This window comes from Sitodiplosis mosellana, unplaced genomic scaffold (assembly GCF_009176505.1).
Source record: "Sitodiplosis mosellana isolate CC-2019 unplaced genomic scaffold, AAFC_SMos_1.0 Smas_scaffold_6164, whole genome shotgun sequence".
NCBI classification, from domain to species: Eukaryota; Metazoa; Arthropoda; class Insecta; order Diptera; family Cecidomyiidae; genus Sitodiplosis; species Sitodiplosis mosellana.
In genome coordinates, this window is record NW_022601405.1 from 26,111 (window position 1) to 48,893 (window position 22,783).

The following is a 22,783-nucleotide window of genomic DNA, read 5'->3' on the forward strand; positions in this document are numbered from 1 at the left end:
GTATTGCTGAATGAAAATGAATAGCTAATACAATTCGGCCGAATTTCTATCGTTTAACGATTGAATTTTTTTTTGTATCAACTAATTGTTAAATCTGTTTTTTTTCTCGATTTTTTTTTTATTTCGCACTATTTTCTGTAATTTTGTGCAGTATCCTCATCAAGTTTATGTTACATATGAATATCAAATAATTTCGCTACTTCATTTAGATCGTCATATTTTTTGTCCTGGCTGAGCACAGCTCGTGCAGTATTAATGCGATTGAATACATTCCATAGAACAATGCCAACAATTTTTTCATCTCTTAAATAAAAAACAACACCCTTGGAGAAGTCATCTTGATCGTCTGATGGATCGGCTGCTTTGACGCTGGGTGTCACTGCCGATGGTTTTGTGTCATCAGATTGTGAGGTCACGGTTTCGGGCGTCTTTTTTACAAATACACTAACCGTAGGTAAGGATGAATCGATGATGCCGAGTGCTTCGTAACCAACTCGTGGACCCAAATCTGACCAGAACATACTTTGGTGCGTGTATGGCTTACCTAAAGGAAATGATTAGGAATTTGGATTAATTTTAATATTCATTAATTTGAAAGTAAGTCAAGGTGAAGTCAAGTAATGCACAGCTAATAAGTACAGCATAAGGCAAGACAGTGTTGGAAATAACAGTTTTGACCGATTTTAATACAAAAGACAAATGATTTGGTAGAAGAATTGAATCATAAATACTTTCAATTGTGTTCAAAATAAAGAAAAATTGTATTTAAAATTTGCTTACTCAATCCAACCATGTTCTCGCCGGCCAATCGGCCACTAACGACCGCATGGTCGTGATGTTCAACCCTTCTGCGGCCAAGTCGGGGATCGTAAAAACATGCTGCATCTCCAGCCTATGAAAAATTGAGTTGGAATAACATTTTCTATTTTTTCATTCACATCGACTCTGTTTCCATAGCCATAAGGCCATTACTCACCACATACAAATTATTTCTTGCTGAAAGTTCAGCGTTCACTAAGTAACCACCATGGTTTGTTTCGATCTCTAGACCGGATTCTTTGCCCAAAGTTGTGTTTGGTGTGGAACCGACGGCCACAACCACATGATCACAGACAATTGATTGGCCATTTTTCAAAAATAATTTCACTTGATCGTTTACAAGATCAACAGTCTGCACCTCAGTGTTTGGAATGACATCGACACCTTCTTCACGTACACGTTCCGTTGTCCATTCGCTTAGGAATTCGGGTAACACTTTGCCCATATTCCCTTTTTCATGGAACACTTGATACACTTTCAAGTTTTTGTCTTCACCTAAAATGCGTCAAAAAATTTTTTGTAGAAAATATTTGCGAAAAAAGAAACGAATCTGCTTCCATGAAGGTTCCGCAAAATGCAAGCAAAAATGTCTTTGTCGTCCAAAACCTACCATATTTAGCCAATGCACAGGCGAGTTCACTGCCAAGAAATCCACCGCCAATGATTGCGACTGATTCCGATTGGTCAACGTATTTCTTCAGGCTGCCGTAGTCTTCAATTGTTTTGAAAAGGGAAATCCGTTCTTTCAATTTTGACGAAGCATTTTCGAACACTGGTAAATTTCTCGGTGACGAACCAGTTGCGATCAAACATTTGCCGTACTTAATTTCAGTGCCATCGGTCAAAATAGCAATACGATTTTCAACATCAACCTTTTTCACCTCATATCCTCGCACAATAGCTACACCACCATTCGGTTCGTTCGATAATTTCGAAGGATGCGTGTAAAAGTCATTTGGTTCATAGTATAGACTCCGCTCAATTCCATTCCATTGCTTGAACTTCAATGTTTCCGTGTCATTTTTATTGCTATTTACTTTGGCTTTGGACTTTAAATCTTTGCCATTTACGGTTTCATCAGCCAACCAGAGCTCCTTGGAAAGTGGTGGTCGCATATAGGGTGTCTCTATTTCATCAGATAATACCATAACTTTCGCTTTTGGATCATGCGATTTTATAGCACGGAATGCAGCAAAACTAGCTGTACCACCGCCGATTAACAGATATGGAACATCCTTTGGGATTTCAGCGGAGGTTAGTGGAACTTTAGCTGAAGCGGAGGATAATAGAATGGACCGATAAAATTTTCGTTGCGATAAAAAAAATTTCAAGAAATACTTTTTCACGCAAAACTCACGTTTTTTCGGCGGAGCCATCTTCTTCGGTGTTTCTGGCGATTTTCCCGATTTTTCATCCTTAGAATGATTGATAATGTACGCACCACCGCCGAGAATAATAGCAGCAGCTGCTCCGATCCATAAAAATTGATTGATCGATGACGATGCAGGCGGTTTTGATGATCCACCTGTATTTTGATTTCGCGATGATGACTGGAATTGTCGGCTTATCAACACCGGTGTTGTCTGTTTTGGTTGCACATCAACCTTAGTTGTAATGTCTGGTTTGCTAGAGAGCTAGAGAAAGGCGAATGATGTTGATGTTATTTTTTTTTTTTTGGTAATTTAAAAGTGTTATCATGGCACTAAGCCATTATGGGAGAACTAATACTCTCTTCAATTTTCAAATGAAAATTTTTAATGAAAAAGAAAGTTTCTAATTTTAAATATAAAAAAGAAATTTTCGATCTTTCAGTGAATAAACTAAAGAATAGTAAAGACTTCTAAGAAAAAAAATGATATTATTGTCATTCAATTAACGAAAAACAAAAACCAACTGAAATAATGATACAAAAAATAAAATTCAGTCAAGCATTCGAATTGATCGTTGAAATAAAAAAAAAATCAAACTTGACGATAGAAATAAGTGCTCAAATGGATACTCTAGAATAAAATCAATCGTGCAAATAAAGAGATAAAGTGTAAATCATAATTTACTCCATTAAGCGTCAACAGAACTGAAAATCAACCAACTAATGAAAAACATTGAAAAAAAAAATGGTTGAAACAATTGTTCTGTGTTACTATTGCTTGGATTCGTTTTTTCGCATCAATTTCCTGTTTATCCATTGATTTTTCACTTTGATTTGCGGATGTTTTCAAAATCCTTTCGGAAATTTTGCATGACTGTCCCAATTGTATAGTTTCAATTTTGGGTATTTCAGTTGCCCTTTTGTCAGCTTTAGATGCTAAAACTGTAGCTGTCTCAATTTTAGACACTGGTATGGTTTCAGTTTTATTCGCTAAAACTGGTGTGGTTACAAGATTAGGTATTAAAATGGGCTTTGTTTCAATTTTACATGCTGAACCCAATGTTATTTCACTTTTATGGTTAACCGTTTTCGTGTCGGCTATGTTAGTTTGCTTAGCTTTCGATTGTGTTTTTTGTAAATCGTTAATTGAGAATGGATAGATGGTTAAAGGTGGTTCATCTCCTGCTTGAGCCAACTTTTTAGCTTTTGCGTTGTTTTTGTTTACCGTTCCATTATTTCTACCGCCTTTTTTTCCATTGATCGCGCTGGCAAAGAGTCTCAATTGAGAACCTATTGAAAAAGAACAAATTCCAATTAGATTCAAAAAAATTCCATGCACAGAACCAAATGTAACTCTCTTCATTAGCACGTATGCGGAAGAGAAATATGTAAATAATATCAAGATACAAACTTGTCTGAACACTGGGCAAAAGACGTCTGTGCGAAAGCAGCGCCAAACGTAATAAACTCATTTTTTTCCGCTTCAAATTCAGCAACAGCTCAATTCTCTGCAATAAAAACCACAACGAATTGGAAAAAAATAAACTTCATGCAACGGAAAACACAACACAGAAAAATTGATGCTGATATTGAGATAAAATCAATATTAATTGCGCGATGCGTAAAAATGAATCCTAACCTAAACAGTAAACACACTTGTTTTGATGTCAAACGCAAATTTCCAATAAAAAAAACGCATTAATTCAAAAAACTTGAAATGCCCCAGAAAACACGGGTACATAAATTGTGTGGCAAAAATGAAATGGACATTACCGTAAAACGTGTTTGTTTCTTTCAAAGGATAAAAAAAAATTCTGCAAGCAAAGGGAAGGGACCAGCAATATTTTACTTTTCTTATGTTTTGTTTTCGATTTGACATTTCATGCAAATCAAGTGTCATCCATGCATCGGCGCACTATTCAATAACATTGAGATGACGGCATTCTAAAACCGGTTTTCAAGTTTTTATTCTTTTTTTCTTATCAAATTTGGAATTTTTCGTGATTTTTTTTCAAACTCATTTTCTTTTTTTTTTTCTCCGGCATTTTCAAGGAAATCATCAAAATTTGCACCGAAGGCAAAATAAAAAACAGCGAGAATTTGTGGCGCACATGCTCATTGTACGGTGGTGCAAAAACAAAGCCCATTAGCGCGAACTGTCAAAACGAAGCCCAAACGTCAACGTATGCTACTATTTGTCATTTGTCGTCTAACAACAAGAGACTCACACACTCTTCGCTCCGAGTGAATTAAATAGGACAAAATTCTTTTTTGGCATTATTTATTAATTATCGAATAGAAAAAAATGCACACAAAATGCATTACTAACAAATAGTATTTATTAAATTATTATCAAATCAGGGCGATTGTACATACCATACTCTTTTTCCAAAGACAACCACCTATATTTTTTTTTGTCAGTATTTGAACAAGAACTAAGTTAAGAAAGAATTTTTTTTTGCCATGGATCTCCATTTGCCAGTCGATGCGAATAAAGTGAGTTTTTAACAATTAAATGGAATTTTATTCAAAGAATATCGAATTTTTACCTATTGAACAAAATCTTTTGATTCATTTACAGAGCATTGATGAACTGACAGCTGAGGAAAAACTGAGGTAAGCCACAATGACAGTGTGAAAATTAACACAATTAGTGCAATTGACAACAACAATGTAAATTTATCGCAACATTTTACAGGCTTGAACATCAACGAATGCATGAAAAGCATAAAGGTCATGATGCCATGCACGCGGAAATGATTATCATTTTATTTGTGACTTTGATATTAGCACAGGTTGCACTGGTGGAGTGGAAGAAACGACATTACAGATCATATTCGGTAGGTTGCCGTATTGAATTACACCGTTGAATGAAAATTCTAAAGTATTTCTCGCCGGTGATGACTAATCTCTAAACTATTTTTTCGGTGACTCTTTGCTTTTTTTGTTGATTTTCTTCCCTTTTTGACGTTGTTTTTTTTTATCAGTTTCTAATAATTATTTCTCCAATTTCAAAATATTTCGAAGCAATTTAAATATTTCCACACTATTTTATTAATATTAATCTTTTCAACTATTTTCCTAAATGATTTTTTTTTGATGAATTATTATAATTCTCAGCATTTTTGTGTGATTCAAATTTTTTTCATTGAAATTTTCAATTTTGATTCAGTTGGAATTTCCAACGCATTCGAAAAACAAGACCGCAGATCGTCGCTTCGCTCCGCTCTGCGTTCTTGAAGCTTGTAAATTCAAGGGGGTTTAATTAATTTGATGTTTCACAATAATTCAAAAAAAAATTATATGATAAAATTGTATTCTTCAATTATTGTTTTAATGTACGTTCAATGTGAATACATTATTTCACATTGGCAACGAAAAAAGTGTCAAATTTTTTTTTTGAGTTATCTCATAATTGAATTACGTTTACATGATATTATTTAATTTTTGCAATTAAGCGTAATTGCTTTATTTGAAATAAAAAATATGGATATTAAAATGAGTTAGTTTACGGTCCAAAAAAAAATGGCCTAAAGAGTCTTAAAAATTTCTCGTAAAAAAAAAATCACTACAGTAGCCTACATTCCATGTAGTGCTAAAAAGTTGTGATTAAAAATACGATTCTAACCCATAATTTCGTAACATTTTCCCATTCAACAGTTTATCACTTTATTAGGCCTATGGATAATACCGGTGTGCGTTTGTATAAAGAACCAGTGGTGGCGCTTTATATTTTTCTGGTTGCTGTTTTCATGCGTAACGATATTGGTGGTGCGCAAAGCTATGATCAAACCGATATCTGGAACTACTCCAAGGTGAGTGACCCACCTATTACTCTACTGGATTGTTTTACTCTACTGAACCAATTTTTGCGGATTCAACTGCGCTGAAATGAAGTCAGCACCTTTCTTGAACTAATTTTGACGATCGAATTTCTGAACCAAACAAATTCTCACACAATCATAGCTGTACCTTATGAATTAAATTAATTCATTAATGGACTATTTCGTTGATAACCGTAATATTGGCCTCTAGGGCTTATGGCCAATGGTCATTTACCGCATTGTAAGACCTTGCCATAAGTTATAGCCCATAACATACAAAACACCAGACATAATACTAAACATTTAAAAATATTTTTTCTGATGGGAGATTATGTAAAAAATTAATCATGATTTTTATCTCTTTCAGGCTTGTGTATAAATGGTTTTATTTCATTTATAAACTGAGCTATGGCCTTGGCATTGTCGGCTATATCATAATGATGCTCACATTTGTTGGTTTCAATTTAGTTTTTAATCAACCGCCAACTGTGTGGATGGACGTTGGATTTATGTTTGTCTACTATGGTTTATACTTTGGTGTGTTGGGCCGAGACGTTTCAGAGATTTGCGCCGATAAAATGGCATCCAACATTGGGGTAAATGAATATTTATAATTAAATTGATCATTGTATACTATTTTCATGACCAATTCTCTTCTTTATGGTTCCAACGAATTTTTTTTGTACGAAAATGAACGTTTCCACGCAAAAATGACGTTTGCCTTCGTTATACAAAATTGTTTCATTCTTTTTGGTTTCGATAAACAAAATTTTATCTGGTTTAAATCATATGTTTCTCTCAATTTTGTTCCAGAATGAGAAATTTCTTCATTTTTCTATCACAGTTTGAGATTGAACTTCTAATGAACGGACAATTTCTTATTTAATTGCATTAAAATTAAAAATTTATCCCATTTTGGTGTTAAAATGTCTCAATTCGTGCATAAAAATTGATTTTCATTGTTGTAATTTTTCATTATTTTCTCCGCTTTTGCCAATTTTTTCAACAAAATTCCTCTTTACTTCCAGTATTACACGCCGCAAGGGATGCCGATCCGTAATTTGGAGCAGAATGTATGTGCAGTATGTGGAAATGACCTGTTAGTTAGCGAAAAAGATACTGGCGTAATTGAGGATACCTACAAATTATCATGTCATCATGTGTTTCATGAGTTTTGCATACGTGGTTGGTGTATCATTGGGAAAAAACAAACGTGCCCATATTGCAAGGAAAAAGTCGATCTGAAGCGTCTGTTCAGCAACCCATGGGAGCGGCCACATGTATTATACGGTCAATTGCTTGACTGGATTCGATGGTTAGCACCAACGCCAATTTATTGAACCTATAATAATATTTTTCCTCATTGACGTGATTATACCATGAATTAATCTTTTTTTTTTTCTTTTTCAGGCTTGTGGCATGGCAACCAGTCATTTTGGTTCTCGTACAAGGCATCAACTGGGCACTTGGCTTAGAATAAACCCGATCGAATCATACCATTTTCACTTTTGCTTTCCTATTGTAAAACTGTTTCCTAATTATTCAACCCATGGAACAGTCCAAATCCATTTGCATAACCTAATATATATTTTGAGTCATAGTTTATATATATTTATTCGGATGATTAAACTCTAGCTGATTTTTTCATGATTTTGTTTTTGTGACAAAAAAAAAACCCCATTCATTTTGTGAAAATAAACAAAATGTGAGAAAAAAGTGTGAAATATATTGAATCATTGTTGTTTTTGTTTACATCTGTCTATGTTGAGTGTTTGACAGTTGGCGAACTGTCATTCAGCGCAATTTCACCATTGTATTGCCCACATGTGCCCACAGGCACAACATACACACATCGTGCGGTTTTTGTTGTGAAATTCTGAATTTTTGATTTAATCTATGGAATTGCTGCTTCGGGAATAGGATAAATACTGACAAAAATGGCTATGGGCCGGACTTTTATTCAGGTTTGTTACATCTGTCGATGACTTTTCTTTGAGATTTTTTATCCATTTTCCAAGCGTTTCTTTCCTAATTACCAACTCATTCACCAAAAAGAGTTATTATCACCAATTCATTCACCAGAATCGATTGAGAACTGTGTTATTAACAAGAAAATGGGAACGGATCGCAACGTATTGTACGATACACAAGGAGGATCATGAAATTAGACCAAAAACAATTACGGAAAAATTCGCTGAGTCAATCAAAATAGCGAAAGAAACAAAGAAAGTGGTCAAAGCACGAGAATCACCAGCGTACGAAGGGACAAATCGACTGATAAAACCAGTCGATGGATATACACCTAGATTTAAATACAATGGTTGGTTTTTTCTTACTCTTTTTCCTTTTTTTGCTAATTTTCATATGGATGTAAATATGTGAGATGGCTTCTTTTTGCATTCACCTAGGTTACTTGAGAAAAAGTCATTGGCGTTACTATGATGAAAATCGACCAGAAAAGGAAGCAGAAACTGAAGAACAATTCAATTACAGAATGTTGAAAAAGCATAAATATTGTCTTCTAATGGGCTTTGCTGGCGGAAATTATTTCGGGATGCAATTCAATGAATCTGTTAATACAATCGAAGATGAGTTACTAAAGGTGATGGTAAAAAATAAATGGATTCTGCCTGAACATTTGGCTAAACCATGGACATTTGATTTTGTGCGTGGTTCGCGCACGGATCGAGGCGTTTCAGCGGCTCGTATGAATGTTTCAATGGTTTTGCGTAAGTTGGTGTTGTTTTGTTTCAAAGCGCATTTTTCGGAAACAAAAGTCAAAAATGAGTCATTTTCTTAATTCTATTCCATCCAGCAACCTATGTCAATGTCAACGATTTGAATCGAGACCTTCCATCAGACATCCGTGTGTTCGGAATGAAAAAAGTGACGCCAAAATTCAGTGCCCGCTTCAATTGCACGGCTCGAACCTACTCGTACACGTTGCCAACGATAGCATTTTCTCATTACAATGATCAAACTGAAATGAAGGACTTTCGATTAACGGCAGATCGATTGCAACGAGCCAATCAAATACTTGGCCTGTACAAAGGAATGACCAATTTCCATAATTACACGGTAAAGAAGCTGTTTTTCGATCGATCATCTTTGCGACACATCGAGCACATTGAATGTAGCGAACCGTTCATTGAAAATGACATTGAGTTCGCGCGAATCACGGTGAAGGGTCAAAGTTTTATGTTGCATCAAATTCGGAAGATGGTTGGATTCAGTTTAGCAGTGATTCGTGAAGTTGTCGGTGATGACATGCTACAACGTTCATTAACTAAGGAAGAGTTTCTTACACCAACCGCACCTGGACTTGGTTTAATGCTTGAACGATTACATTTTGATCACTATGCGAACTTTTACAAAGACCATGATCCACTGACTTTTGAAGAGTTTGACGCAGACGTTGAGAAATTTCGACATGAACACATTTATCCAATCATTGTTGAGACAGAAATTCGAGAAAAATCCATGGTTGAATGGCTTGAATATCTTTGCATACATAGCTTTGATTCTGAATCAAAAGATAGAGAAGAAAACCGAAAATACCGCAACGATCCACGATTCAGCGATGAATGGGGTGAAAGTCCGGAATTTATTAAAAAATTAAACAAACGATTAAACGAATAAAGTTATTTTGGTTTCAGTTGATGGAATAAATTTGTTTTTTTTTTTTAGATGAAGATTTTTTTCAGAGAATTTCTCGCCCAAAGAATTTTTTTTTTTCGTTCAAATAACATTTCTTGTTTCAAATTGTCAAGTAAAAAAAGTGCTGAATTGAAATCAGAACGAATGAGAGATGTCTCGTTCAAACTAACTTCAGGATGATTTGTGACAATCGATGTGACATTTGTTGTAAACACACGTGCATTGGTGTGTCAATCGTATGAAATTGTGATTAATTTCAATTCATCCTAAAATAAAAGTTTATTTTAAATAAAAACACTCACGAAAAATGACGGATGTTCAAATAGAAATTCCTGCCAATGGAACAGAGAATCCAGTCGAAGCAAAGGAAGAAGTCAAGGCGGTGAATGACGGTGGGAGTGATTCGAATGCAGATCAATCTGCCGATAAAACAAAAGGAAAGCCGGCACAAGTAAAGAAAGCCAAGTACGATGGACGCTGCAAAAAACGTAAATGGGTATTCGACCGTCGCGATGATAATGTGAAAAGAGAGAAAACCAATCCGGAAGATCGAGTCAAGAGACGAAAGTATCTGATGGTACTCGGCTATGCTGGTGCAAATTATATTGGCATGCAACGTAACCCAGATGTCAACACAATCGAAGAAGAGCTATTGAAGGCAATGCTCAAGAATAAGTTGATTACAGAAGAAGCATTTCAACAGCCACAATACACACATTTTCAACGGGCTGCTCGCACAGACAAAGGAGTTTCGGCCGCTCGCCAATGTATTTCATTGAAATTGCGTAAGTTGAACTGATGTTGTTGAAACTCGAACACAAATCGAACTGAATTATACCAAATCAGTCAATTCTTCTCTAACACCCAACATTCCATTTTTTTTCCAGCGGAAAAAATCGAATTGGAATCGTTGAACAAAGATTTGCCATCCGATATCAAGGTGTTTGGTTACAAACGCGTGACCAAGGGATTCAATTGCAAAGACCAATGCAATGCTCGTACATATTCCTATATATTGCCATCGGTTTCATTTGCATCCTATGACCAAGAAGTTGATATGAAAGCCTATCGATTGGATGATTCAATTTTGACTCGTGTTAATGAGACACTCAAACTGTTCGAGGGTACGAAAAATTTTCACAATTTTACATCACGTAAAAAGTACGAAGATCCATCGGCCATACGATTTATCATTACTTTTGCATGTGGGCCACCGTTTATGGTGGACGATGTCGAATTTTGTACGATAACTGTCAAAGGACAAAGTTTTATGATGCATCAAATTCGGAAAATGATTGGATTAACATTGGCTGTGGTCAGGGGAATAACGAATGTTGATACGATAACGAAATCCTTTGAAAAAACACGATTGGATATTCCAATGGCACCCGGTCTGGGGTTGGTGCTTGATCAAGTGCATTATGATGGTTATAATGCACGTTTCAAAGACGATGGAATGCATGAACAACTTGAGTGGGACGAAATTGAACCGACAATTCAAGAATTTCGTGATAATTTCATTTATCCGGTTATCAAAGACACGGAATTGAAGGAACAACCAATGATTCAGTGGCTTAAGACATTGCCATTGCACTCGTATGATGAACGACCAGCACAATTTGCTCGGAATAATAATGCGAACCAAGCAGATGGAGGTGACAATGATGAGACAGCAGAGACGAATGAGTCAGTTGTGGATGATGAAAATGGTGGAGATGATGATTAAATTGTTTTTAGTTTTTATTTCTATTTTCAGAGACTTTACTCTATTTGCGGAATATTTTTTTTTAGAAATTTCAAGTCAATTTCATTGGAAAAAAAACGAAGAATTTCGAAATAAATTTTATTGAAGAAAAAAATATTAGGAATAAACCATATATGGTTCTGTTTTTTTATTGTTTTGAAGCGAGAGAATTTCGGAATTGTCAGCTGAACGGAACTTTTTTTTGTCCTAAGTTGACCTCCTATTTAGCCGGCTCTTCTTCTGTTGACTCCGTTGATATGATGGCCATTTCAAGTACAGCATCGCGAGTCTTCCCACCGCCAATGAATCCAGTAGCATGTACAAATTTGGCATCAGTCACTCCCGACACCGCTGCGACTGCCTCATCACGAATACCTCGCCACGATGGCGGTAGAAATTTACGACACAAAAAACTATTTGCTGTTTTTGGTACGCAAATCACACGATGATCACCTGGGCTGGATGCCATAATGCAGTACAAAATCTCGCCTTCACATTTCTCCACCTTTTCCAAGTCGTACAAATGCTGTTTCCATGGGCAAAACTGTTCGAGTTCGATAATTTTGCCGGATGGATGCAAATCGAAGCGTTTTTTAATCGCATCACTAACGATAGCTCTGGCTGGCCACCAAGTTGTAGCATAGTACAGCACCGAATCTAAATGAAATTTTTGTTCCAATAATAACGATAAAGCGCATATTATGTCACATTTGATCTAGTCATCAATATATAAGATGCACAAAATGAACAATGAAAAGAAATTCAAATTTACCAACAAATTCCGATCCAACCAATTCTTTGGCCTTTTCAAATTGGGCTTGTTCATCATAATCTTCGGCAGAATTCCATTGTGAATTGAAATGGCCGACGCGTGAGCTCAAATGTGTTGAGATGCGATACACTGCCGAATTTGAAACCAGATTTCTTATTTGAACAAAAGCTAAATTCAATGTAAAATAATTATTTGAACGAATATTCACCTGGTTCACCGGCAAACTGTGGCACACCATTATCAATGCCATCGATTTCTTGAATAAAATACTCGTACACCTTTTCAAAAACGCTGCGCAAGCATTCGTCACTAAGTTCGACACCTTTTAATCGCTTTACCAAACGGCTGATAACCTCTTCGCCAAAGTGTGTGTAAATTAGGCCAGCCGAGCTCAAGCGTACCGTTGAGAATTTCTCGACAAATTCCGGACGAAGTGAACCCAATGTATGGTCGAATGTTTTTTGATGATGATCGAATCGGAATGTTTCTGGATCAAATACACTGCCCACATCAATGACAATGTCACAATCTTTCAACACATCGGCATCTCGGGACCGAACGATTCGCGCGTTCTCATACTTTGGCAACTGTTGCAGCATGTAACAAGCCAATATTTCATCACAATGAAACATACCATTGTGGGTTCCAATCAATACATCACCACTGGCACTGGACATTCTGCGAAATTGTCGATTGAATTCGGTGGAAAGCCTAAAAGTCGACGCTGATTTTAAGTGAGTACTTTCAAAATGTTTGACAAATTGACTGTTGTGTATGAAGAAACGTCGCAACATTGCTTAGCGGGTAGAAAAAGTAGGGTTAGGTCATGCGTGAGTCGTGAGTATAGAAGAGAATATTTACATTTCTCTTTTGCTTTAGCTGTCAAAATTGACACTTTGATTTGACACATCTATCACACGGACTGATTTTCTTGTTCTCAGTCTGACGGAGTGCTAAACAAAAACCATGGCTTTCAATACTTTATTGAGATTGAATAATAAAATCCCATTGATTGGGCAACGAATTCAGTCCATTTCAACCACATCAGCTCTTGGTATCAAAGAAAGTACGTATATTCAATGAGGAAATTCTTTTCACGGGGAACAAGTTGTTGTGTTGCTCATACCAATGATTTTGTGGTTATGTTTATCATTTTCATTTCGTAGTTGTGGTGGAACAAAAGAACAAAGTATTGGAAATATCAGCTGAACTCAAGCCATCACCACGGGAATCAGTCCTAATGAAGGAAATCATGCCAATAGAATCAAAGGAAAGAAAGAAATTTTGTCCAAAGTGTACGCTCGGGCTCGACATCAAACATACTGACGTTCTGATTTTAAAGCAATATCTACGTGAAGACGGCACTATGCTGCCCAGACGTATCACCGGCCTATGTAATGTTCAACAGAAGAACATCGGTACTATGGTTTTGATGGCCAGACGTGCAGGTTGGTTCCTTTTTCTATGTAAAATTCATATAAACTTCAATTACCTACGGAATTTGATACAAAAATGAATTTTCTAAGCAAAACAGGTTACAATGTGATGTAAAAAATTGATTTAAATTTCAACTTTTCGGTGAAAACTTGATTAAATTTTTCAATCTCCTATAAAAGTTTGCTCTCTTTTGCACTTTGACACAAATCTAACGACGTTCCATTGATCTTTTCACAGGTTTATTACCGCTAGCAGTTCAATTGGCCAGCAAAAAACCCAATAAATGCTATGGTTACAAGAAACTCAACCACTACTACGACGAGAAAACAATTAAATATGCTAAATTATGGATTAATGCCGACTAGTTTACATGGTGTACACTGTTACAGACTGTTTTTTTTTGATGAATAGAATAAAACAATGGATAGTTTTTAAAAGAAGTTTTTTTTTGTCGAGAGATTTAATTTGAATTTGAATTAGAGTGAATCGTTTGAGTAATTTTGAAAATGGAAAATTGGAGAATAATTTGATAATTTAGGAAAAAAACATTTGAGTTGGAAATTTAAAAGAGAAATTGAAGTTGGACGTCTGAATTTGAGGAAAAGTGTGAATGGCTTAAAAGCCACCTAATAATTTTGAGGTCATCTGAAGGTAATTTTTCTTTATATTCATTTGATGTCAGAAAGTAAAATATTTGGGAATTCTCTAATCGAATTTTTCAATTTGAAAATCATAAAAGTTTTCTTGTTGTTTGGCACAAAACAACAACAATAACAATGTGGACCAAACACATTGATCGCATACGGAACTGTATAAACTCATATTTTGTTTACCGGTACATACGGATGTTCTAGAGAGCTGTTGCTTAGGTACCACGCAATGCGTTGTCAACGCATACCTCCATCAAACGTTAACGTATCATATTGATTAGTCATGAATATGCAGATAAGGTGATCTTCAATATCCTATCCGGACGCACTATGCGATGAAAAAAAAACTTGTACACAAAACTATGTCTATCAATTTGAAGAAAAAAATTAGAACAAATATCGTCAACGAATGTTTGCCATTCGATTTGCAAACTTTCTCCTAAAAATGTAAACATCCGAAGTTGTTGACATTTTATCTTAATACTTTTCTAGACTAAGCAGTTCAATACTACTTGAATGCACAATTAATTGTGCCATATTTTTTTCTATGTGAACTCAGTCTCAGGTATTCGAGAAAAAAAAATTGTAAAAATGAAATAAATTGGCATCGCTTGCAGAACAATGGAAAAAATTCGAGTTGAATTTTCAATTAATTCAATTCACCAACTTGAATTTGAGTACAATAAACTAATTGCAATCGCAAAAAGAGGAGAGAAAGAAACTCAATTCCAAGAACAATCATTGTAAGACATGTGCGATTTTATTGGCAATAATTTATTGCGTCACAAATGCAAAATCAAATATTTGTGAAATAAAGTCGGATATTTCTCGAAGAAAGGGGAAAAGCGGACGTAAGCTCATCATGATGCAAGTTGAATAAATTAAGAAGTTAAATAATGTGATTCCAGGAAGCTGCCTTGAATGGGAGTGCTGATAACAACTGCCAATGAAGGATAACAAAGGAAGTCGTACTGCACAAATCACTCACTTTGTTCGATTCGAGCACACATAAAAATTATCAACGCGACAATAAATATGAGTTATCAATTATTTGTGATACAACCAGCAAAACAGTGTCTTTGATTCTGATTGTCTGTCGCAAAAACACGTTATAAATGTAATAAAATGAAATAATTTGTTGATATTTTCCTATTGCCTGCGAATGAGTCATCATCATACTAAATGAAAGTTTGTGAATTGAACATTTTTGCATCCGAAGATTAAGTCCAAGTCATTGCCATAGATAAGAGCAGCCGTGGGGTATTTTCTTCAAAGTATCAATCCGTACAACAACAACACAACCATTGTGCTGACCGTAAACAATTCACATGAAATTCGATTTCTCATTGACATTTCCAAGCAATTATCAATCATGCGGCATGACGTTCAAAAATGTTTTTCTTCGGGCATTTTGCGACGATTTACATATTTTCAATTAGCACTTGTTATCTGCTATTTAAGCAAGTACACCAATGACAATCAAAAAATTGACAAACTCGTCGATTCGACGTCAAAATATTGATAAATATGTGACTTCATGGGGGTCATTCGATTTATCTCATGACCTTTTATTGCGCAAAAAACACAAAATTGGTGGTAAATTTGGTTCCGGTGCATTTTTTTTTATTTAGAAATTCTAATCAGAGAGATGGGTCCTTCTCTTGTTGAGTTGAAGGTTTCAAGTTGAAGCCTATTATGGTTTTTTCGGTGCAATCAACAAATCGTCTCATATACGAGATTTCATTGTAATGAAATCAATTTACGTGATTTCTCGTCTCTTTTTGCTTAATCCGACAGACAGAGTGTATCAAACACAAATACTAGCGCCACAAGCGTTTAAACCATGTGCGTTATCATCGCTGACCGAATATGTTCAGTGAACACTGTTCACACCGAGCGCCGCGGCTACTCTAATCGCAACACATTTAAATCGATCACTTTCTTAACGAACGCTGGACCGCGAACAACTAGTTGCGAAGAGCAAACCAAAATATCAATTAGTGATTTAGTTATTGAAGGAAAAAAAGTTTTTATCGAAAGAGAATCATCAAATTTTTTATTTAAAAAAAAGGAATTTTTCATAAGCGGAAATATTAATTTGAAAAAAAATTATTAATTTCTCCTCATTAAACAAAGTGTTTTAATTTACATCAAGTGTTTTGATTGATTCGTTGATATTTTTTGCTATGAACTAATGATTTATTTATCAAAAGAGTGAGATTTCTATGTAGAAAAGTGCCAAAGGATCAATTATTTTTTCCTTTTTTCAAATAAAAAATTATTGATTGGAATTTTGATAATAATAATAAAAGTGATCTCTACTCGAAAGAGTCTAAAAGACAAATGTGATTAAATTGAAAAACGAGTTTTTACCATTTTTTTTAAGCTTCAAAACCAAAAATCATTTTAAAATCATAAGATGAAGACGTAAGTTCTTTCTGAGAAATAATAATCTACCGATCTACAGATCGGAACACCGAACAATAAAAGACATAAACGAATGCTACGTATAAATTGATTGCGCAAATATATTTATTAGAAACGAAAAAAAGATGTTGTTGATGTGACTGCCCAGGCTTAGGTTGTTTCTTCACTATATGTCGAAATTAGCTGAAAAATCAAGTTTCACGAAGACGAAAAAAAAAAAACGTTAAAAGTGAAAGGCAAGCCAAAGCATAAAGTATTAACGAGAGAATGCATACATGGGCAATACATTGCATATTATTATGGGCCATAGCTTAGTGTAATTTTGTCGGCCCATCTAATAGGCACGTAAAATGAATTTTGTCGACTTTGTGAATCTTGTCTAAGTTCCGGCCAAAAAACACATTTGAATCGCTGATAATAATTATAAGGTCACAAATTGATTAAAAATTTCATGTTTTTCGCCACAAAAAAAGTGTTTTCAACAGTTTGTTATCAATCATGATTTTTCGGTGAGTGCTGCACTAGCATCACAGATACATTGTTATAATTCACAACCTAGTTATCTGTCGGTTATTTTTATTTGCTAGAGTTGAATAAAAATGGAAAGAATGTGAAAATCCAGTCCAAAACTGTGCGTTTCAATTGAAATGGAACTTTGTCTACACTGTGAGACATTCTTAAATTATGACGATGAACAAGAATTCAAAAAGGTGAAAGAAGAAAGAAAAATTCAAAAAAGAAAATTGAGAAAAAAGAATAGAATAAGAACTGAGGAAAGAGAAAAGTAAAAGAAAAGAACAGCAAAATAATGAAGAAAAGAAAGAAACAGGGAAAGATAACAAGACAAAAATAACGAGAAGAACAAAAAATGTAGAATAAAAATCTAAGAACAACACCAAAAACACCAAAAATAATTACAATTACATCTAATTGAAGAGCTCAGTTGAATGATCTAAAGCGATTAATTGGAGTAAAAATTCAGTTGAATGATCTGCGATGAGTAGAAGGTCATTTCTCAGTGGAAAATTCTCGCCTTTTGGTACAAAATGAATTCACTCCAATTAATCTGCTGCAAACAAAAAGGGAGTCCAATCCATCCATCCATCCAAAAAAAGAGAGTTTGAACACTTTATTCTCCCAAAAAAGTGTCCAGACTGCCATGTCACTAGCCACAGAACTATAATCAATAGCATAAAATTGACAATTTTTGTCACCGTAAAACTTTCCGTGCGCGAGATAATTTTTTGTTCAATGGACAAAAGGCAGTGAAAAAAAGTGTCGTCGACGAGAAAAAAAAGCCTGTTTATGGAATTATACAATTTATTGGTTGAAATTTGTGTTTTTCAAACATGTCAAAACTAACGTAATGTGGATCATACTGAAACCTCTCTGAATAAAAAAAAGAAGAATGAGGAAGTAAACAAAACGTTAGATAGATTTAATGACAAAATTACAAAGAACGAAACGAAAACGTCCAATGTCGCTAAATGTTTGAGTGTGGCGCATGCAAACGATAAATAGCCATTGTTATTGCGCTGCAAATGGTAGAGAGTATGTGTTAAAAATGCTAATAGATTCAAATGACACGTATGATTATGTATACTGTCTAAATTTATCACTTGTTGAGTCCAAATTGGATAATCGTGCAAGGGGTACTCCCAACAATATTATATACTGGAGTCCAATATTATACAATGAGGAAAAATTGATGCATAAGTGCTGTCATAAAGCAAAAAAAAAAAGGTGTCAATCAATGAAAGAGCGCAAAATTGTAACAATGTTCATGGAAAAAAGAAGCAAAAAAACAAACAAAAAAAGAGCAAAAAATAGAAGAAAAGCAAAGCGATTACAGTAAATATTGACTCAGACACCAGAGACACAGACAAACAGAGAGAAAATCAACAGCATCAGCAATAAGTCGACGAATTTGAATCACAAACATTTGATTCAACGTATCATTGAGGCGAGAGTAAAACCAAACAAAAAAGATCATTATGAATAGATGATAATGAGCGCAACGCATGTTTTGCATTCATCTTATCACAAGACTTTGACCGCTAGCTCATTCAGTAATTGAATTTTCTACGATCTGATGTGCAATGAACCGGTCGCCACCACGAAAACCGGTGTTGTGTTTTTGTTTGCCAATTCAATCTCACGATGATAAAGATTTTTCGCTTGCAATTAATTAGCTTTTGTATTTACTATTTCCATTTAAAACAACAAAACAGTCTAGCGGCTGATAAAGAACTCGGCTTATTCAGACGCGCACTACCTCAATTTTTAGCCGTTGGATGCAAAAATCTCGTGCTGCTCGGTAAAGTGAAACTGGTTTTTTTTTTCTCTGTTTTGATTTTTTTATGTAATTGGGAAAGTGTGTTTGACTTATTGCATGATTTTACGACGCTTAGGCTATGGCATGACTATTGGATTCCCAACGATTATTATACCAGCAATTCAGGGCGGCGATGCACGTGATGCCAGCAAAGGTGAATTCAAACTCTCAGATGATCAGGTGTCGTGGTTAAGTAAGTGTTGACACTTTTTTTTTCTTTGGTTTTAATCAAAAAAAATTTACAATGGTAAAGTGATGAATTTTGGTTTCGTGGAATTAAAACGATGATTTTTTTCCCCTTTATAAAAGTGACGATTTCTTTTTTTCAATGACATTTTCTTCGATTATTATCGAATTTTATTTTTTTTATTTTATTCCATTCAATCACATTCCAATATAGAATTCAAGTGAAGATTTTTCTTTCTTTCCACGATTGTTCAGATCAGTTTGTTCTTGGTTATTGGGTAATAAATGCAAAGATTCCGAATTAAAATCGATTTAACCGTACAAAATACACAAATGCGGCATTTGCCTAGTACATAACACAAAAATGCATATATATATATATATATAATTAAGCAAATAATGACCAAAATCGTAAAGAATTGCACATTTTGCATGCAAAAAATTTCAAAATACGTGCAATTGTTCGTTATCATGCACACATAATCTTAACTTCACCACAATTTATGCTGTGCTTCGAGCGTTAGAATATAACGGTCAATGTCAAATTGAACATTCATACACCTATGATTTATATCCATTATCCAATTTAACTTTCAAAAACAATAAGTTCCAAACCGAAATTATAATTGCATTTTTTTGTTGTTGCCTACTTCAAGGTTCAATCAACTTGCTATGTGTTCCACTTGGCTGCTTTTTGTCGGGAATGCTAACCGAGCCGACTGGCAAACGACGCGCAATGCAGGTAATAATTCGATGTGATTTAACTCAATCGTTCAATAATGTAGAGTGTTTATTGTACCACTGTGTACATTGAGTATTAGTCAAGCTTGTTCAACATACTCTAGTTATTGACAATAATTTATTTTTTCAACATATCTCACTGAACATAATTGATTGTATAGTTTATTTTTTCAACTATTTTCATTGTCTCTCTGCTGGCATCTAGTTAGTGAACGTGCCGATGATCGTCTCATGGCTACTCTTCTATTTTTCGACCAACGTTAATTACTTGTACACGGGATTGTGTTTATCGGGTCTCAGCGGCGGTTTAATGGAAGCACCAGTGAGTATATTTTTGGGAATGTTTTTTTTCTTCGTCGCATTCAAGTTTCAACGGCTTGAAATTAGACATTGAAAAGTAAATAGCAACTAATGATCAAAAAGTGCCGGTTATACGCGGTATAACACATAGCAATTAATAATTTTGTACTAATTATTTGCTTATAATTATGTATGAACCACATGGTCGATGTGTGTTAACTGCGACTGATAAATATACATAGAAGTTAGATGATCTAACAAATTCTCTCTAACATAGGTGCTTACGTATGTGGCCGAAGTGACACAGCCTCAGTTTCGTGGTATGTTAGCAGCAACTGGAACAACGTGCGTCATTACTGGAATATTTGTGCAATTTATTTTGGGCACATTCTTCTCGTGGCGAGAAGTGGCATTGATTTCATGTTTTTTGCCGCTGTTCACGATAACAGCTCTATTCTTTGTGCCGGAAAGCCCATATTGGCTATTGACAAAAGGTCGCGTTGAAGAAGCTCAACACTCACTGTGTTGGTTGAGAGGATGGGTACCGTTCTCAAGAGTCGAAACTGAATTTAATGAAATCCATCGAGTTTTAGATGAAAAACGACGCGAAGTCGAAGCCTATCGTGAAATGCCTTATTATAAACGCTTTGAGCCGTTCTCAAAACGTGGTTTCATCGCACCATTCATTCTAGTCTCAGCCACATTCTTTGTTGGCCATTTTTCCGGTAAAACACCACTTCAGACATATGCAGTTCAGGTAATGCCACTATTCAACTCAGAAATAGTCACAAAAACAAACTTTTCTTTAACCTTTTAATCGACCCAATTTTCTCAACTCCCTCAGATTTTCAACACGTTGAAAGCTCCGATTGACAAGTATTATGCGACGATTATGTTGGGCGGTGCTGAATTGGTGGGTGCATTCACATGCGTTTTATTGGTGCATTCAACTGGAAAGCGACCATTAGTCTTTGCTTCGCTCATTGGAACCGGTTTTTGTTTCTTTGCCACCGCCACTTATGCTCATTTTCTAGACACCGTACCCGGTGTTTCGGTAGACAATGTCGTAGCCAATTATTCCATGGAAAATTTGGATCGATCCAGTTTCGTTGATCAACGAAACTTAACAGCCGCTTTTAGTAATTTAACCGATTTTGAAAATGTAATGCATTTTGAAATGACGACTGAATTTTTAACCACCTATGACGATGGTACACAAACAACAACCGATTCAATTCTGGAAACAACGGCACGTTACAAGCGAGCGAACGTTGTAGAATCTCCAAGCGGAAGCAATATGACGGTTGGTGATGAAAGCAACATTATTCTACACATTCCAAATGCCAAAGAAAATAAGTATTTGTGGCTGCCGCTTACGTTGCTGATTGCCGGCGCTGTACTTAGTCATTTAGGTGGGAGACATTCAATTTTGCATTCAAATTCGATCAAATTTCTTTTCATTTAGATTTAATTCTTTATCTCTTTCTCTACTTTTTCCACTAGGAATCCGCATAATCCCATGGTAATGCCACTATTCAACTCAGAAATAGTCACGAAAACAAACTTTTATTCAACCTTTTAATCGACCCAATTTTCTCAACTCCCCATTTTTCCAGGATGCTCATCGGTGAAGTGTTTCCGGTGAATGTTCGAAGTGCTGCATCTGGACTTTCAAGCGGTTTGGGTTACATTTTTGCATTCCTCGCAAATAAATTGTTCTTATCAATGCTGGCCACACTCACATTATCCGGAACATTTTGGTTTTACTCAGCGGTTGCATTCATCGGTTGCATAATTTTCTATTTCACGCTGCCCGAAACAGAAGGTCGAACTCTGTTGGAAATTGAAGAACATTTCTTGGGCAAACGATATCTGTCAGAAAAGAAACCAAAAAGTGATGGCCTTGAAAATGGAGTGACGAACCATGGATTCGATATAGTTACAGTTGTACCACAAACGGTAATCAAATCTCCAGCGCTACAGCCTAATGGCCATGATTCAAATGACAATAATAGTCTAAAAGTGAATGGCAATCAGAATGAACATAGGCTTAGCATCCCGGAAATATTTATCACATTGGATAGACAGCCGGGAGCTGGATCAAAGCGATACAAACATAGAGTTACCGATACAATTCGCTCAAGAAATTCGATAAATTCAAATGAAGAAGACGTACAAGATACACGATTGTAACAGTTTTAGCGAATGAAAATTATGATTTTTCAATAATTTTAATTATAAAACAAATTTTTTTTGCTGTTATAATTGCGAATCATTAATTAAAACGCATTTTAATAGAAATTTATTTGAAATTTTAACGAGAATTCAAAAATAACGTTGATTTTTAGGAATAAACATTTTATTCTTATGTCCCTGTGCGGAATTATATCACAAAACATCAATTTTTTTTTGAGTAAATGCAAAATGTTTTTAGTTTTAAGAAATTTCAATCATAGATATGGAATTAAACAATGATCAAATTGTTAGTTATTGTGCACAAAATGCCAATAAATGCGTTAAGT

At 35.1% G+C, this 22,783-nt stretch overlaps 6 protein-coding genes across 11 annotated transcripts; 4 read left to right on the forward strand and 2 right to left on the reverse strand.

The window, feature by feature from the left end:
* Positions 1 to 97: 97 nt before the first annotated feature.
* LOC129574475 (apoptosis-inducing factor 1, mitochondrial-like) lies at positions 98 to 4,261 on the reverse strand. 2 transcript variants are annotated; one of them, XM_055456543.1, is made up of 8 exons: positions 3,962 to 4,261; positions 3,600 to 3,696; positions 3,414 to 3,478; positions 2,177 to 2,453; positions 1,430 to 2,089; positions 977 to 1,314; positions 781 to 892; positions 98 to 544 (listed from the first exon to the last, which is right to left on the reverse strand). In XM_055456543.1, the coding sequence occupies exons 2-8, from the start codon at positions 3,658 to 3,660 to the stop codon at positions 171 to 173; spliced, it is 1,887 nt and encodes a 628-aa protein (XP_055312518.1). In that variant the 5' UTR covers positions 3,661 to 3,696; positions 3,962 to 4,261; the 3' UTR covers positions 98 to 170. The 2 variants fall into 2 exon arrangements, with proteins under 2 accessions (XP_055312518.1, XP_055312517.1); XM_055456542.1 differs by having other exon boundaries at positions 3,828 to 4,052.
* LOC129574476 (E3 ubiquitin ligase Rnf121) lies at positions 4,241 to 9,681 on the forward strand. Of its 3 annotated transcripts, XM_055456546.1 has the most exons (10): positions 4,241 to 4,684; positions 4,770 to 4,804; positions 4,887 to 5,028; positions 5,849 to 6,003; positions 6,380 to 6,608; positions 7,041 to 7,327; positions 7,423 to 7,976; positions 8,095 to 8,332; positions 8,421 to 8,741; positions 8,828 to 9,681. In XM_055456546.1, the coding sequence occupies exons 1-7, from the start codon at positions 4,652 to 4,654 to the stop codon at positions 7,490 to 7,492; spliced, it is 951 nt and encodes a 316-aa protein (XP_055312521.1). In that variant the 5' UTR covers positions 4,241 to 4,651; the 3' UTR covers positions 7,493 to 7,976; positions 8,095 to 8,332; positions 8,421 to 8,741; positions 8,828 to 9,681. The 3 variants fall into 3 exon arrangements, with proteins under 3 accessions (XP_055312521.1, XP_055312519.1, XP_055312520.1); XM_055456544.1 differs by lacking the exons at positions 4,241 to 4,684; positions 4,770 to 4,804; positions 4,887 to 5,028; ... (1 more) ...; positions 6,380 to 6,608; positions 7,041 to 7,327 and having other exon boundaries at positions 7,498 to 7,976; positions 8,068 to 8,332; XM_055456545.1 differs by lacking the exons at positions 4,241 to 4,684; positions 4,770 to 4,804; positions 4,887 to 5,028; ... (1 more) ...; positions 6,380 to 6,608; positions 7,041 to 7,327 and having other exon boundaries at positions 7,498 to 7,976.
* Positions 9,682 to 9,854: 173 nt separating this feature from the next.
* On the forward strand, positions 9,855 to 11,528 carry LOC129574500 (pseudouridylate synthase 1 homolog). The gene is made up of 2 exons (XM_055456579.1): positions 9,855 to 10,454; positions 10,557 to 11,528. The coding sequence occupies exons 1-2, from the start codon at positions 9,977 to 9,979 to the stop codon at positions 11,393 to 11,395; spliced, it is 1,317 nt and encodes a 438-aa protein (XP_055312554.1). The 5' UTR covers positions 9,855 to 9,976; the 3' UTR covers positions 11,396 to 11,528.
* LOC129574501 (MYG1 protein C27H6.8) lies at positions 11,496 to 12,994 on the reverse strand. Its single transcript, XM_055456580.1, has 3 exons — positions 12,394 to 12,994; positions 12,186 to 12,314; positions 11,496 to 12,070 (listed from the first exon to the last, which is right to left on the reverse strand). Exons 1-3 carry the CDS (start codon positions 12,977 to 12,979, stop codon positions 11,634 to 11,636), a joined length of 1,152 nt encoding a protein of 383 aa, XP_055312555.1. The 5' UTR covers positions 12,980 to 12,994; the 3' UTR covers positions 11,496 to 11,633.
* An 89-nt stretch (positions 12,995 to 13,083) lies between these two features.
* On the forward strand, positions 13,084 to 18,415 carry LOC129574488 (39S ribosomal protein S18a, mitochondrial). The gene is made up of 3 exons (XM_055456568.1): positions 13,084 to 13,251; positions 13,352 to 13,633; positions 13,860 to 18,415. The coding sequence occupies exons 1-3, from the start codon at positions 13,152 to 13,154 to the stop codon at positions 13,985 to 13,987; spliced, it is 510 nt and encodes a 169-aa protein (XP_055312543.1). The 5' UTR covers positions 13,084 to 13,151; the 3' UTR covers positions 13,988 to 18,415.
* Positions 16,569 to 22,508, forward strand: LOC129574487 (facilitated trehalose transporter Tret1). Of its 3 annotated transcripts, none has more exons than XM_055456567.1 (9): positions 16,569 to 16,699; positions 18,931 to 19,016; positions 19,111 to 19,227; positions 19,877 to 19,962; positions 20,167 to 20,283; positions 20,539 to 21,018; positions 21,106 to 21,673; positions 21,765 to 21,783; positions 21,878 to 22,508. In XM_055456567.1, the coding sequence occupies exons 1-9, from the start codon at positions 16,692 to 16,694 to the stop codon at positions 22,452 to 22,454; spliced, it is 2,058 nt and encodes a 685-aa protein (XP_055312542.1). In that variant the 5' UTR covers positions 16,569 to 16,691; the 3' UTR covers positions 22,455 to 22,508. The 3 variants fall into 3 exon arrangements, with proteins under 3 accessions (XP_055312542.1, XP_055312540.1, XP_055312539.1); XM_055456565.1 differs by lacking the exon at positions 16,569 to 16,699 and adding an exon at positions 17,085 to 17,208; XM_055456564.1 differs by lacking the exon at positions 16,569 to 16,699 and adding an exon at positions 18,693 to 18,829 and having other exon boundaries at positions 18,861 to 19,016.
* The last annotated feature ends 275 nt before the right edge of the window (positions 22,509 to 22,783 follow it).

Bases quoted from the DNA above. Each gene is read 5' to 3' on its own strand.
- LOC129574475 (XM_055456543.1), bottom strand. From the start codon at position 3,660: ATGAGTTTATTACGTTTGGCGCTGCTTTCGCACAGACGTCTTTTGCCC. The intron at 2,454-3,413 runs GTAAACAAAAAC...GCCTTTCTCTAG, and splicing joins GCGGTAGAAATAATGGAACG to CTCTCTAGCAAACCAGACAT. The intron at 545-780 runs GTAAGCAAATTT...CATTTCCTTTAG, and splicing joins CGAGAACATGGTTGGATTGA to GTAAGCCATACACGCACCAA.
- LOC129574476 (XM_055456544.1), top strand. From the start codon at position 7,950: ATGGCTATGGGCCGGACTTTTATTCAG. The intron at 7,977-8,067 runs GTTTGTTACATC...TTCACCAAAAAG, and splicing joins TGGGCCGGACTTTTATTCAG to AGTTATTATCACCAATTCAT. The intron at 8,333-8,420 runs GTTGGTTTTTTC...GCATTCACCTAG, and splicing joins ACCTAGATTTAAATACAATG to GTTACTTGAGAAAAAGTCAT.
- LOC129574500 (XM_055456579.1), top strand. From the start codon at position 9,977: ATGACGGATGTTCAAATAGAAATTCCTGCCAATGGAACAGAGAATCCA. The intron at 10,455-10,556 runs GTAAGTTGAACT...TTTTTTTTCCAG, and splicing joins ATGTATTTCATTGAAATTGC to CGGAAAAAATCGAATTGGAA.
- LOC129574501 (XM_055456580.1), bottom strand. From the start codon at position 12,979: ATGTTGCGACGTTTCTTCATACACAACAGTCAATTTGTCAAACATTTT. The intron at 12,315-12,393 runs GTGAATATTCGT...CAAATTCGGCAG, and splicing joins ACAGTTTGCCGGTGAACCAG to TGTATCGCATCTCAACACAT. The intron at 12,071-12,185 runs GTAAATTTGAAT...AATTTCATTTAG, and splicing joins GGTTGGATCGGAATTTGTTG to ATTCGGTGCTGTACTATGCT.
- LOC129574488 (XM_055456568.1), top strand. From the start codon at position 13,152: ATGGCTTTCAATACTTTATTGAGATTGAATAATAAAATCCCATTGATT. The intron at 13,252-13,351 runs GTACGTATATTC...TTCATTTCGTAG, and splicing joins AGCTCTTGGTATCAAAGAAA to TTGTGGTGGAACAAAAGAAC. The intron at 13,634-13,859 runs GTTGGTTCCTTT...ATCTTTTCACAG, and splicing joins TTTGATGGCCAGACGTGCAG to GTTTATTACCGCTAGCAGTT.
- LOC129574487 (XM_055456564.1), top strand. From the start codon at position 18,799: ATGAACCGGTCGCCACCACGAAAACCGGTGT. The intron at 19,017-19,110 runs GTAAAGTGAAAC...TACGACGCTTAG, and splicing joins CAAAAATCTCGTGCTGCTCG to GCTATGGCATGACTATTGGA. The intron at 21,019-21,105 runs GTAATGCCACTA...CAACTCCCTCAG, and splicing joins TTCAGACATATGCAGTTCAG to ATTTTCAACACGTTGAAAGC.